The 16009-nt window shown below is 41.5% G+C and overlaps 1 protein-coding gene across 1 annotated transcript in view; it reads left to right on the forward strand.

Moving 5' to 3' along the window:
* The window catches only part of LOC126108677 (ankyrin-3-like), a 59373-nt gene that overhangs the window by 16068 nt on the left and 27296 nt on the right, over positions 1-16009 (forward strand). The window contains exons 2-3 of the mRNA XM_049913988.1: positions 11126-11295; positions 11411-11455. Of these exons, the coding sequence (XP_049769945.1) occupies positions 11208-11295; positions 11411-11455 (133 nt within the window). The 5' untranslated portion in view covers positions 11126-11207. The remainder of the gene's footprint in view (positions 1-11125; positions 11296-11410; positions 11456-16009) is intronic.

Below are 16009 nucleotides of genomic sequence, written 5' to 3' on the forward strand. Positions count from 1 at the left end.
TTGATCCTCTGCTGCCTTCACTACTTCATCCCTCAGAGCTACCCATTCTTCTTCTACTGTATTTCTTTCCCCCATTCCTTTCAATTGTTCCCTTATGCTCTCCCTGAAACTCTGTACAACCTCTGGTTCTTTCAGTTTATCCAGGTCCCATCTCCTTAAATTCCCACCTTTGTGCAGTTTCTTCAGTTTTAATCTACGGGTCATAACCAATAGATTGTGGTCAGAGTCCACATCTGCCCCTGGAAATGTCTTACAATTTAAAACCTGGTTCCTAAATCTCTGTCTTACCATTATATAATCTATCTGATACCTTTTAGTATCTCCAGGGTTCTTCCATGTATACAACCTTCTATCATGATTCTTAAACCAAGTGTTAGCTATGATTAAGTTGTGCTCTGTGCAAAATTCTATCAGGCGGCTTCCTCTTTCATTTCTTAGCCTCAATCCATATTCACCTACTACGTTTCCTTCTCTCCCTTTTCCTACTGACGAATTCCAGTCACCCATGACTATTAAATTTTCGTCTCCCTTCACTATCTGAATAATTTCCTTTATTTCATCATACATTTCTTCAATTTCTTCGTCATCTGCAGAGCTAGTTGGCATATAAACTTGTACTACTGTAGTAGGTGTGGGCTTCATATCTATCTTGGCCACAATAATGCGTTCACTATGCTGTTTGTAGTAGCTTACCCGCATTCCTATTTTCCTATTCATTATTAAACCTACTCCTGCATTACCCCTATTTGACTTTGTGTTTATAACCCTGTAGTCACCTGAGCAGAAGTCTTGTTCCTCCTGCCACCGAACTTCACTAATTCCCACTATATCTAACTTTAACCTATCCATTTCCCTTTTTAAATTTTCTAACCTACCTGCCCGATTAAGGGATCTGACATTCCACCCTCCGATCCGTAGAACGCCAGTTTTCTTTCTCCTGATAACGACATCCTCTTGAGTAGTCCCTGCCCGGAGATCCGAATGGGGGACTATTTTACCTCCGGAATATTTTACCCAAGAGGACGCCATCATCATTTAATCATACAGTAAAGCTGCATGCTCTCGGGAAAAATTACGGCCGTAGTTTCCCCTTGCTTTCAGCCGTTCGCAGTACCAGCACAGCAAGGCCGTTTTGGTTATTGTTACAAGGCCAGATCAGTTACCCTTGGGTAACAGAACGAATATTGAATTTAATTGATGAAAGGAGAGAATATAAAAATGCTGTAAATGAAGCAGGCAAAAAGGAATATAATGTCTCAAAAATGAGATCGACAGGAAGTGCAAAATGGCTAAGCATGGATAGCTAGAGGACAAATGTAATGATGTAGAGACATATATCACTAGGGGGAAGATAGGTACTGCCTATAGGATAATTAAAGAGACCTTTGGAGGAAAGAGAACCACTTGTATGAATATCAAGAGCTCAGATGGAAACCCAGTTGTAAGCAAAGAATGGAATGCAGAATGGTGGAAGGAGTGTACAGAGGGTCTATACAAGAGTGATGTACTTGAGGACAATATTCAGGGAATGGAAGAGGATGTAGATGAAGAAGAAGATGAAATGGGAGATATGATACTGCGTGAAGAGTTTGACAGAGCACTGAAAGACCTGAGTCGAAACAAGGTCCCAGGAGTAGACAACATTCCATTAGAACTACTGACGGCCTTGGGAGAGCCAGTCCTGACAAAACTCTACCATCTGGTGAGCAAGATGTATGAGGCAAGCGAAATTCCCTCAGACTTCAAGAAGAATATGATAATTCCAATCCCAAAGAAAGCAGGTGTTGACACATGTGAAAATTACCGAACTGTCAGTTTAATAAGTCACAGCTGCAAAATACTAACGGAAATTCTTTACAGACGAATGGAAAAACTAGTAGGAGCTGACCTCGGGGAAGATCAGTTTCGATTCCGTAAAAATATTGGAAGACGTGTGGCAATACTGACCCTACGACTTATATTAGAAGCTAGATTAAGGAAAGGCAAACCTACGTTTCTAGCATTGGTAGACTTAGAGAAAGCTTTTGACAATGTTGACTGGAATACTCTCTTTCAAATTCTGATGGTGGCAGGGGTAAAATATAGGGAGTGAAAGGCTATTTACAATTTGTATAGAAACCAAATGGCAGTTATAAGAGTTGAGGGCCATGAAAGTTGGGAAGGGAGTGAGACAGAGTTGTAGCCTCTCCCTGATGTTATTCAATTTGTATATTGAGCAAGCTGCGAAGGAAACAAAAGAAGAATTCGGAGTAGGTATTAAAATCCATAGAGAAGAAATAAAAACTTTGAGGTCGCCGATGACATTGTAATTCTGTCAGAGACAGCAAAGGACTTGGAAGAGCAGTTGAAAGGTATGGGCAGTGTCTTGAGAGGAGGATATAAGATGTACATCAACAAAAGCAAAACGCGGATAATGGAATGTAGTCGAATGAAGTTGGGTGATGCTGAGGGAATTAGTTTAGGAAGTGAGACACTGAAAGTAGTAAAGGAGTTTTGCTATTTGGGGAGCAAAATAACTGATTATGGTCGAAGGAGAGAGGATATAAAATGTAGACTGGCAATGGGAAGGAAAGCGTTTCTGGAGAAGAGAAATTTGTTAACATCGAGTATAGATTTAAGTGTCAGGAAGTCGTTTCTGAAAGTATTTGTATGGAGTGTAGCCATGTATGGAAGTGAAACATGGACGATAAATAGTTTGGACAAGAAGAGAATAGAAGCTTTCGAAATGTGGTGCTACAGAATAATGCTGAAAATTAGGTGGGTAGATCACATAACTAATGAGGAGGAGTTGGATAGGATTGGGGAGAAGAGAAGTTTGTGGCACAACTTGACTAGAAGAAGGGATCGGTTGGTAGGACATGTTCTGAGGCATCAAGGGATCACCAATTTAGTATTGGAGGGCAGCGTGGAGGATAAAAATCGTAGATGGAGACCAAGAGATGAATAAACTAAGCAGATTCAGAAGGATGTAGGCTGCAGTAGGTACTGGGAGATGAAGCAGCTTGCACGGGATAGTGTAGTGTGGACAGCTGCATCAAACCAGTCTCAGGACTGAAGCCCACAACAACAACAACAATACAATCAGAAACTGAAAAGAGACAATTCCAAATCTAGGAACGCTTCGCTCCTGAAATGAGATACGGTTCAGTGCTTCTAGAAGAGGAGAAAATTCTTTCGCATACTCTAAATAGAAACAGATTGACATTCTGTCAGATCCAGTGGCTATTCCTCTGTAGAGTGATTTCAGTAGTTTTTGTGCCCAATGGACGTTTATTTCGGCAAATGTCATTCAGGCGTTCTCTTGACGAATTAAATAAGGAACCACTGTTAGATCTTCCTCAGAGAAACAATTTTGGAAAAAAGTGTAGTATGTCGGTTATCCCTGTCATCCTCCATATCGATGCCGTAATGTGGGGACTTATCACTTCAATATTTTGACTGACCTAATAGAAGGATAAAACCACTCAGCATTTTATTTGAAGTCAGCAGACGTAATGTATCTTTCCAATTCGTTGAATCTTCTTATTTTCTTTTGTCCACAGGACTTGCAGAGCAGTAGAATTGAGTTCCTTCATTAAATAATTTATTTATCCTATTTTAGAGTTCTGTACTGTGAGTAGAAAACTTCGTATTGCGCTACTGTCAAAAGACTTCGCGAATTTACATATAACAAAACTTTCGGTTCGGTGTTCAAAGGAGATAAATCCTAAGCTGTACATTTTATTTGCAAATTGGTCTCTTCCCTACCTTCTGGCAGCGGTGTCTGGACGTCGCAAGGCCGGAATATCTGACCTGCACTGCGGGCTGACTGCTCGCCTTTATGTGTCACAGAGGATAGTCGCACACTGGTGTTTTAATGCGCCGGTACCCAGATAAGAAATGATCCATTTGTCTAACAATTTATAGGACGTTTATAGGATGTATTGAGAAATGGACTGAACAATCAAAACCGTAGGGCTAATAAAGTTGACTAACACAATCGAATTACAGTTCATCATTCATAAATATTTATTGATATTACTGAAGTGTCTGTGAATGGTGATCTCACTTCATTGTGGATTCAAAGCAAAGTCATTAACAAATAATCATAAATAAAGTGCAGAAGTACAGCGTAAAAGCAGAACATATGCTTGCAGATTTCTTTTTTTCTCAAAGCAGTAATTATCAAAACTGTGTGCAAACATTTCAAAAAATTTTAATCCTTCACACGATGCAAAACATCGTTCACTGCTCACATGCAACCAATAACACAGCTGTAGCAAAATAATCTACAGGGTCAGAATTATTCAACTGTATGAGAAAAATCGCGAATTAGTCACAAGCTGTCGGGCGTGCACGCTCTTTATTCAGCATGTGAATATCACTACTGATATTCGTCCATCGGTTATGAGACGTTCGATATGCCTGCCATCATTGTCGATGATGTGGTGCACACGAAAAGCGAAATTCTGCACGGCCCGCTGAAGTGTCGGAACGTCGATGCTGTCGATGACCTCCTGAATGGCTGTTTTCATTTAAGGGGCTCCGGAAAGGCTCAAAATCATGAAAAGTTCAATTTTTACTTTTTTTGCGTTTTCTGAATCTGCAGACCTTTTAATAGATATATAATTTATTCAATTCCGAAGACTACAACTATTTTTAATTTTTTTTTGAAATGTCTTCTACATGGGCGTGACCCACTGTGGCGCTGTTAAACTGCTGTCAAATGGTGTTATTATTAACGTCCGTGTTCATCAGGTACATTTTAATGATGTGAGATAAAGTATGTGTTGTGGCTAACCTGTGATGGTTCAATATATATCGCTGGTGTGATTGTCAATTGTTTCATGTTTATTTACTCTGTCGTTATCTCGAAAATATTCGTAATTAATTCTGTTTCTTGAGTCCCTGTTTTGTTGAAGTATAATAATGAGTAAAAGTAAAGTTATTAGAAATTAGAAATCCAAAGTGTCGACGAAATGAAGAAGGCTGTTTGGGCTCTTTTTTTCATACTTCTTCAACCGCTGAAAATCCCCAACATAGCTTGTGTCCCAAAGAAGAAGACAGTTGGTGTAAATATAACAAAGGATTGCTAACTGGTGAAGTGTACACTCATAAGCATAGTCTGCCTCATGCAATAATAGAGGTGATAAAACCTATTTTCAGAGACTTAGCAGCACCTAAACTGTAGAAAAAGTGCATTCACGGAAAAACTCAAAACCCCAATGAAAGTGTAAATAGTGTTATATGGTCGAGAATCCCAAGACTGTATTTGTTGGAATAGAAACACTTCACTTTGGTGTGTATGATGCTGTTGCGACTTTCAATGATGGCAACATTGTAAGGTGCAAGGTATTTAGAAATATGGGAATGAAGATAGGTTCTAACATGGTACGAGCGATGCTTGCTTTAGACAAGGAACGCCTTCGTCAGCAGAAAGGGCTGTAAAGAGTCTAGAAATACAAGCAAGAGTAAACAGGAGGAGGAACAAAAGGAAGCTGGAGGAGGAGTTTGCAGAGGATGAAGATAATCCATCCTATGGACCTGGAATGCACTAAAAAGTTAATACAATCTTTGTCGCTCGATTCCCAAAACTTTTATTTTCTCATACAAATTACATGTTTTCTAAGGATCTTCCAAACATATTTGTTTCAAACTTTCAGTAAATGTTACGCAGTACCTTCTGCATAATTTAACACATCCCTTTTCCAAAAAACTGTATATTTTTGAATATATAAATAAAAAATTGCAAAAAAATTTTGTGAATTTTCATTACAATTGAAAAAAAAATCATCTTTAATAACTGAACTAAAATTTTGTAAAATCCCTGTGTTAAGTTGTAGCCCATATTCCAATAAATAATCTGTAAAAAGTTCAACTTCCTACCTCAAATACTTTGTGAGGAAAGATGTAATTTATAAGCGTTATTTTAACATTGCAAGTATAGGGCGTTCCGGAGCCCCTTAAGCAGTGGTCTTGGGGTTACTGCTGTACGCCTTGTCTTTAATATAGCCGCACAATGAGGAGTCGCATGTGATCAGGTCCGGAGAATATGGCGGCCAATAGAGACCCTTGACAGTAGCCTCTGGGTACCCCAGAGCCAGAATGCTGTCCCCAAAGTGCTTCTCATGGACATCAGACACTCTCCTGCTTCGATGGGATCGAGCTGTGCCTTGCATGAGTCACATCTTGTCGAAATCAGGGTGTCTTTGGATAATGGGGATGAAATCATTTTCCAAAACCTACACGTACCGTTCGGCAGTCACCGTACCATCGAGGAGTATCACACCGATTACTACGTGACCCGTTGAGGGTGAAGAGATTTCTCGACTGCGGAGTGCGGATTCTCAGTCCCACAAATGCGCTTGTTTCTCTTATCGACGAATCTACGCAAATTAAAGTGGGCTTCGTCGCTAAAGCAAACCAAACGCATGCACATATTAATTCCCATCATGCCCCGTGGCTAACCGTGCAGTTTTAACGTCCTAAAGCAAACCGTTGACAAGTTATGGCGATTTTATTTCATTCAGTTCAATAATATTCACCTTGCAAGTTCGTTTCTGCCTTGGTTCTCACTAGTACGAAGCTAAAGTTCCAACAAGTTCTCCAAAATAAATCATCGAAACTTTATTTAGAGTATTCCAAATCCTGCACGAAGTAAAAGTGTGGGGCAGAGCTCTGTAAATTAAGGGAAGTCCAGCCCTCTGCACCCACAAACAGTTCGCGTTAACTCGCCGACCACATCACTATTCAGATCTACCCCTCGTGAGATCAGCGGAACGACCCTCCGAGACAGAAAGCTGCCGAAACTCGAACGACGAAACACCAAATAACGAATGAACCGAAAGACGCAAAGAGAACACGCGCAGTGATCCACGCCCTTCCACATTCTCTGTGGCATCGCCCAACACTGACTCGACGTTAACACTGAGAAATATTCATATTTAAGGTTGTCCCTCATACGTACTTTACATTAAATTCAAAATAGTTAAATTCAAAATAATCTTAGTCGTCACGGACATTTTCTGGCCACTCGAAGCATGAGCAGTGTGATATTACATAAGATATTAACAAAAAACGTAAATCATATTCAAGTAAGTCGTTCTGTGCACACACGAAATGTGATACTTAGAGATATACGATTAACGTGTCGCTAATGTAAGAGGAGTGCCCATCCGCCATCTGTTCATTTGTTCTCTAAGAAGTTACATAAAGTGGGGCTTTTCCTTTTTCATTTAGAATTTTTACTAATGCCCATTTCCATTAATCAGTAAACCTTGGATTAAATAGCATTCAACATCAGCTACAGTAATCATCATCGATTATGATTACGTTTGAATCTAAATATCTCAACCTTCCCCTTATTACGTGCAACTGTGGCAAGTTCAGAGTATTGGCACATTTAAAAAACCGTAATGCTACAAAACAGAGCAAGTCGCGTAAATGAAATCTGGTTTTTGTAGTGTTTAGCTTTGATGTGACACCTCATATGCTGCTACAGCTCGAAGAGCGTGTTAGTTGTTAATTGTCAGTGGCCTCTGACAATATCCGTAATCAAAAGCTTCGTAAATGTTGTAATAATTGTCACAAAATTGTGATCAATGTTGCGGTGAGCTCATTTCTTCACCAATATCTCTGTGATATCTTCGGTTTCATGATAGATTGCCCCCATTCGAGTCAGCACTCAGTTGCCACCATATACAGGGTATATCAAAAATATTTATCCTATTTGACATGTCTATATTTCTGTAACTAATAAACATACGCAATGACTTTTGTGTTTTGATGAACGGAAAACTCAAAAAAGTATTTTTTTTTCATTCCTTCTGATAAGTGTTCAATATGCCGGCCTTGAAATGTACGGCATATTTCAGTGCTGTATTCAGATTGTTGCCACACTGCAGCGGGCATGTCTTGAGTTACAGCTTCCACAGCTGCTGTTATGCGATGTCTCGGTTCATTCACTGTTGTTGGTAATGGAGGCACATGAACAGAGTCTTTCATAGTCAGGTCCGGTAACCTTGGAGGCAAGAATGTAAGACTGAATTATTTGGTCCAGTGCGGCCGATCCATCGTTAGGCTATCCTTTGATTTAAAAATTCCTGCACTTCCAGATGCCAGTGTGGCAGTGCCCCATCCTGTTGGTAAATGAAGTCGTTCGAATTAGCCTGCAACTGTGGGATAGGAACTTTCTCCACCATATCCAAATATGTACTTCTTGTAACAGTGTTCTAGGCCAAGGAAAATCGGACGTACATCTTTTACTGTTCTAACTGCACAAATCACATTCAATTTTGGAGAGCCTCTCTCATGTTGTACAAGTTCATGTGGTTGTTCGCTACCCCATACTCTCACATAATAACGGTTCACCTCTCCATTTAAATGGAATGTTCCCTCGTCACTAAACACTAAGCGTGGAAGAAACTTTCATCCTCCATCTTGCTAAGACCTAAATGACAGATCTCCACACGTTGTTGTTTGTCACCTTCTCGAAGAGCTTGCAGTGGCTTAATTTTGTAAGGTTTCGTTCAAATGGTTCAAATGGCTCTGAGCACTATGGGACTTAAAATCTGTGGTCATCAGTCCCCTAGAACTTAGAACTACTTAAACCTAACTAACCTAAGGACATCACACACATCCATGCCCGAGGCAGGATTCGAACCTGCGACCGTAGCAGTCGCGCGGTCCCGGACTGAGCGCCTAGAACCGCTAGACCACCGCGGCCGGCACGGTTTCATAAGTAAACGTGTACGCATCACACGCCAGGCGGACGTCGGGGGTGTGTTAAGCTGTCGAGATGCACGGCGAACGGATTTGTGCGTACTCCTTGTGAAACTATGGCGGATGCTTTCGACGTGTGTGTCAGACACTCTGGGATGACCTGGCGATTTGCCTTTACACAAACAACCTGTTTCTCGGCATAGTTCACGTCATCGACTACTGCTGTATGCTGTAGGAGGATCCACATCATACACAGTACGAAAGTCACGCTGAATGGTTGTTACTGACACGCAGTTCGCAAAACGCTTTCCGTTGTCCCGACACCATTTTTATTATTAGGGGAACTAAAGGTGGCGCACACCGCTGCTATCTAGTGGTAACCATGTAAAACTCGAGAGTCTGCTCTTTCCAGGAGTGTGCTGTTCACCCACATATCTCAAAGAATGGTTCAAATGGCTCGAAGCACTATGAGACTTAAAATTTGAGGTCATCAGTCCCCTACACTTAGCACTACTTAAACCTAACTAACCTAACGACATCACACACATCCATGCCCGAGGCTGGATCCGAATCTGCGACCGTAGCAACAGCGCCGCTCCGGTCTGAAGCGCCCAGAACAGCTCGGCCACAGCGGCCGGCTCACATATCTCAAATACCATAATAGCTATGATCCTTTTGAAATCGGGTGACACTTTTTGAGACACCCTGTGTTTCACAGAGCGCAGTTTCCACCAGCACCGCACTCGGATGTACCCGCCGGCGTGTCCTTAGCCGCCTGAGGCTCGCCTAGCCGGCTAACGACACTGCTGTAGGCGAGACACAGCCCCCTGCCCTCCTCCAGCTCTGCATAATACATCTCCACGTATTGACACATACTGCAGTTTCATTTGAAAAAGAGAGGCTGGTCCCCGCCCCCTGCAGTTAATACGAGTAGGACGTCGCTCATCCAGCAGCTCCTCGCAGTTAAGCAGCTGCAAACACGATAACGATCTCTTGAATGGTTTCGAAACTGACGTAAACAGTTCAGCTGATCAGCCAGTATACAGGGTGACTCACGAAGGTATGCAAACATTTTAACATTATACTGTACAAGTAAAACTAAAGAAAAAAGTTCATATAAACATAGGTCCACAAATATTTAGCTACGGGGTTACGGCTCATAGGAGATTTTGCCTGAAATTTAGCAACTTCGCTAATATGAAGCCTTCGCAAAACTGTACGAGGTTAAAGTAAAAAACTATTTCCATTTACTTTGTTGTTATTAATAAGGTAAATCTAATGAAACATTTTCCCACGACGTCTAACAGGCGAGACGTACTTGTAACACCTTCAACAAGAAATTCCCCGCTTCCTCGAAGGTGTTCCACTAGGTACGCGATTGCAAATGTATTTTCAACATGACGGTGCGCCCCCACGTTTCGCCAACGCCGTTACTAAACGTTTAAATGATCGTTTTCCTCAGAAATGTGTTGGTCGAGGTGCTACACGTCTGTGGCCACCCAGATCGCCCGATTTAACGCCAATGGATTTTTGTATGGGATGGATGAAAGACATAGTTTGTGAGGAAAAAGTCAGTACACGTGAGGCATTACTTGCTCACGTTATGAATGCAATAGGCGAAATTAAGAAGAACCCTGTGAAACTGAAACGAGCAACAAAATCTGTACCTACTCGTGCAGGTAAAAGCACTGAACTCGGTGGAGACATTTTTGAACATTTATTTTGAATGTATTGAGAAATTGTATGTTCAATGTACAACTTCCTTAACGGTGAGCTTTGTCTCTTCTGGTTTAACAGGAATTCACGTGTGCTGTGGTATTAATTAAAGCAGATTATCTGACACATTCATAGACCTTCAGTTAACGTTATTAGCATTATTTTTCAAAATCAAATTCTCTACAAAATCAAATTCTCTAAATAATTTGTGGAAACATCTGGAATTTATAAAACAAATTGGGCCAACTAGTTTATAAATTGAAAACTTTATGAAATTACTTGTTTTCTTTTCTGAATGTTCTGGAAAATTACTGCAGATACACGCCTGGGACATGTTTTATTAGATTCACCAGACCAACAACAACAAGATAAATGGAAATAGTGCTTTACTTTAACCTCGTACAGTTTTGCGATGCCTTTATATTAGCGAAGTTGGTAAATTTCAGGCAAAAACCTTTATTAACCGTAACTGCGTAAATAAACATTTGCGGACCTATGTTTATATGAACTTTTTTCTTTGATTTTACTTGTAGAATAAGATATTAAAACAACTGTATATCTTCGTGAGTCACCCAGTATATTCGGAACAACGGAGTGGCAGCCGCCTCGTAAAATGGTGTAATCAAGATTAATTTAAGCTAATTTATTTATTATGAAGCTAGCTGCTAGAAAATGTCTTTTTAGGTTACACTTATTCCGTAAATTTCAGGTTGTTCAGCAGACTGCAAGTTTGGTGAGGTTATTTTGACAGAAAAGTTCCTTACTTGTCGCGACACCTGAGACATTACGCCATGTTCTGCAGAAGCTTTAGTTGGTTCATCCGCATTTTTGTGGCGGTAGTCATATCTACTGGCTGCAGCCACCCAATTTCTGTTACAGGTAAAAATTTTACTTTGTTCGATCCATATGAGTCTGGGTATGGTAGTAGATAACCATAAGAAATGAAATATATTTTTAATTTTTTCGTTGAGATTGTTACGAATTTCTCTTTCAGAATTCTATACCGAAGTCACCGCACATAGTTTAACAACCAACAAAGGTAAGTGTTTCATCCATTGCTGCTATAGATACCTCATGGTCCACGTGGTTCTTTTGGTACTAGTTTATTTAATCACGGTAGTCTTATCTGGTGGTTTGAAACGTCCTCGCCGGCGCCGTGGGGAGGCGAGCGTGTGCAATCTTCCCTCCAGCTGCCTGCGCCACCTGTTGCCTGCTTCTCGCCGTGGCGTGGCGGTCGTATTCAAACACACTGCATTGCTACCTATTTTTAGAACGGCGAAAGACGATGTAAGATAGTTGTACACTAAATTAATCACAAATTATGTGATATCTCATTTGTTCAGAAATCTCTCTCGTCCAAGGGTCAAACAAACTTGTATTCAGCACTGTTCGTTGCTCCTACATGATAGGCAATACGTACCTCACACGCTACTGTTTTTCCAGCAGCATAACTGGCAGAGTCGGGCGTGACCCACCCGTGGTACACGCCGGCGTGGACTTGTTGGAATATCTGATTTGGGTCAATGGGAAGTCACAAGAATTCTGCGACCGAACTACGCAACACCGTTGGGTATCAGTGTATAATTGCCTTTGGTATTGCAGAAAGCTCCCGTTGGAATGCCATTTAGTCGTCATGTTGCACATACTGGGTGATTTTTACCACAGAGTACAGAATCTAGGGATTGATCGATGAGGGGATACGGAACAGAAATGTCTAACGAACTTATGTCCGAAAATGCACGCTTTCCACGCTAGAGAATCTTTATTCAGTCACATACTGTTACAAAGACTGCCGTACAATTCGCGCTGTACCACGCAGCGACAATTACAGTGTGTGCTGAAAATCGTTTCCAACGCATGCGTGTATACGCGCCGTAGCGTGCTCTGTCTCACACGCTCACATCGAGCAGGCTGCAGCCGAACAGTGTCAGAGGCAGGGTGAGTACGCTGCCCCAGTGTCTCCACGTCCGGAATGGACTTTTCATACGCGCTACTCCTTAGTTGACCCTGTAACCAGAAATGTAGCGTGTTGAAATCTTGTGAACGAGCAGACCGTATAACTGGACCTCCTCGTCCGATCCTTCAACCAGAGAAGGCGCGATTGAGATGCGTCCAGGCGTTAATGGCGAAGTGGGCTGGAGCACCATCGTGTAGCGGCCACATAACCCTTAGAATCATCAGTGCACTGTTTCCAGCAAGTCACCCACAAGAAACGCCGATTTTCCCGACCTGTCAGGCGACGTGGGAGGAAGACTGGTCCCAAAATAGGTCGCCAATTATCCGAGCCCAGACATTCAGGCTGCCACGATGCTGATGATTCACTGTCATCATACCATGGGCCTTCTGCATACCATCCCAAAGATGGCTGTTGTAAAAGCTGAAGATCACGTAAGGATGGCGTCATCTTTGAATAGCATGGATGACACAGATCCCGGAATCGTGGTTACCTGGTGAAGAAACCAGTGACAAAACTGGTACAATGTGGAAAGTCTGTCACTACTAAGCCCTGCACACGCTCTAGCTGATAAGGGTAGTACCAGTTGTCATGGAGAATGTTCTACACGGTCGTCTGGCTTACCCTGTAGTGGTGGGCCAAGTGCCTGCTACTGATATGGCGGTCGCCTTCCACAGTGCTGATTACATTTTCTTCCAACTCTGGTGTCCGATCATTTAGGGTACGTCCTTCATGACTTCCTGCATCCTAGGTCATGATGTGCGAGAAACAGTATCACCCTCTAGGAGGAAACCGTGAATACTGTAACCGTGGCTGCATGGAATTACACTGTAGCTTCTGTAACAAAGTATGATTCAATAAATGGTGCCTAGCATGCATTTCCGGACATCATTAGACAGTTTTTGTTCCGTATACTCCCATTCATCGACTCCTAGGGTTTGTACATGGAATTTTCACAAAAGTTTACCAACACTCCTTTAGTTGAGTTGTGCTCCACACCGCACTTTTTTCCCATGGCTATTTACTCACAATTTCCTCTATTTCCTTCGTGTCCAAGTAAAATCAGATGTGTCAGATTAATTCGCCTCTAAAATTCAGGTCCCAAAACTTCACATCAATTTTAAACATGTTCTTTGTGTCAACTGCATCAAAATCAGAGCTTGTGTTGCAATAAATTAAGTATTTTCGTACGCTGTGTGCCACGGGAACTGTACTTTGAGCTATAACATCAGTTGCGTTTAACATTTCTCCTCGATAAAAACTTTGGACTAGCAACCCCATTCAAAGACACATTTACCCAATATTTCATTGTGTATCAACGTGAATAAACGTAAATTTTTGTAAGTTCCCAATGATGTGTATTGGTACGTCATAGAAAACCAGTATGTGTGTAGTGCTTGTTGTAAGTAACATGTCGTGTTCTGTTGTTTGCATTTGCTGTAAACTAACGATGATTTTGATTTTGTTTTCGACTACTACATCTAAACACTTTCAGGAAATTAGTAGCTTTTATAGAAGGTGCTACTGCTGCCGTAAAGAAAATCTCGATTTGTGTTCAGACTGCTTCAGATCTTAACGGTAACTAGCTATCCTTCGAACGTAACTGGTCCAGAGTATAAAAAAGAATAGCAGGATTACTTTAGCGATACTTGTTTGCCGTTCTGTAAGACATTACACCAACCATACTGCAGCCACACTCTGTAAACTATCCTTGAAAGTGGGAAGAGTCACCTGACGTTCATAAGCTAGGATCAATCGACTGGGAGCTGCTGTGCATGGGTGTTTCTGGTGAGTTCTCAACAGTCATCTATCAGATATACCACAGATACCTGAATTACTATCGCCTCTTGCTGTCGCTTCTACAGGAAGTACATGATCTGTCACCGCTTATCCACTGGACTGTCAGCAGATTCTACAAGACGTACATGATCTGTCACTGCTTATCCACTTGGCTGTCAGCAGCTTCTACGGGAAGTACATGATCTCTCGCCGCTTATCCACTGGACTGTCAGCAGCTTCTACAGGAAGTACATAATCTGTCACTGCTTATCCACTTGGCTGTCAGCAGCTTCTACGGGAAGTACATGATCTATCGCCGCTTATCCACTGGAATGTCAGCAGCTTCTACAGGAAGTACGTGATCTTTCACTGCTTATCCACTTGGCTGTCAGCAGCTTCTACGGGAAGTACATGATCCGTCGCCGCTTATCCACTGAACTGTCAGCAGCTTCTACAGGAAGTACATGATCTGTCACTGCTTATCCACTTGGCTGTCAGCAGCTTCTACGGGAAGTACATGATCTGTCACTGCTTATCCACTTGGCTATCAGCAGCTTCTACGGGAAGTACATGATCTGTCGCCGCTTATACACTGGACTGTCAGCAGCTTCTACAGGAAGTACATGATCTGTCACTGCTTATCCACTTGGCTGTCAGCAGCTTCTATGGGAAGTACATGATCTGTCGCCGCTTATCCACTGGACTGTCAGCAGCTTCTACAGGAAGTCCATGATCTGTCACCACTCATTCACTTGACTCTGAGAAGTCTGTCAGTGGCAGGACTGGGCTCCATGCATCAGGGAGGACTCAGCGCGTCATACCCATCACCATAACGAATGAGTCAATGACATGACTGGTACATCTTATTTGTAACAACCATTTTTCGTAGTATGATGTAGCCTTTCTCATTGCATCTACTACTCCTTGAAAACGCAAGTTAACTGTCTCCAGCGAAGGTATATACTTGTTGCAAAACATGCTTCCTCCACACCACTTCTCTCTCTCTCATGGCACTTGCTTCACCTACAGCCTTATTTAAAATCAATCAAGTTAAAATCCTTGCACTCTACTTACTTTTTCTGAATCACTTGATTGCTGGACTCCTTACTCCTGTACTGTCAGAAATCGAACTATTTCATTTTACCAATGCTTTGTGTCTTACTAGGTGCTACAAATAATAATCATAATAATAGTAATAATAATAATACTGTACACACCCTACAACAGAACAGGGGCCACTACATAATATGTGTTGAGTTAAAGTTTAATTTATTTCATTTCTTGTTATGGAGATATTTAAAGGTATGTGGTTTGTGTATCTCGATTTCTCTACCATACGTGCATGGTACAAACTACTGTGCATTATATGAGATATTTACCGTATGCAATTTATGTGCCTCGATATCTCTACCATAGGTCCATGGTACAAAGTACAAACTACTGTGTACAGCATGAGGATTATGTGTGGAAGATGAAGTCCATACATTCGTTTGGCAACTTCTATTTGCACCACATCGTGTAATTCGTTAATGCTTTATTAGAAAATAACCATTAATTAGTGGTAATTTATGCAATAACTATCACATCATTATGAAATAGTAATAATAAAAGTAATCTTTTGGAAGTAATTTAGTATTGTGAGCGAAACACATTTAGACACATTTGTTTTCATTCCTCATAAATTTAATTTTATCCATTGGGGGAGGGGGGCTAATTATGTCTCTACTCTACACAATGTTGGGTGTTGTGAGATTGGAGGATGTCAGGATTTGGATCTAGCTATGCCCGCCATCTCGATCTTATGTTTGTAGAAAGTCATATCAGACCGTGATAGCAGTTAGTCGATCCCCTGTGAGTATC

The sequence above is a fragment of the Schistocerca cancellata genome, chromosome 11 (assembly GCF_023864275.1).
Source record: "Schistocerca cancellata isolate TAMUIC-IGC-003103 chromosome 11, iqSchCanc2.1, whole genome shotgun sequence".
Classification (NCBI taxonomy): domain Eukaryota; kingdom Metazoa; phylum Arthropoda; class Insecta; order Orthoptera; family Acrididae; genus Schistocerca; species Schistocerca cancellata.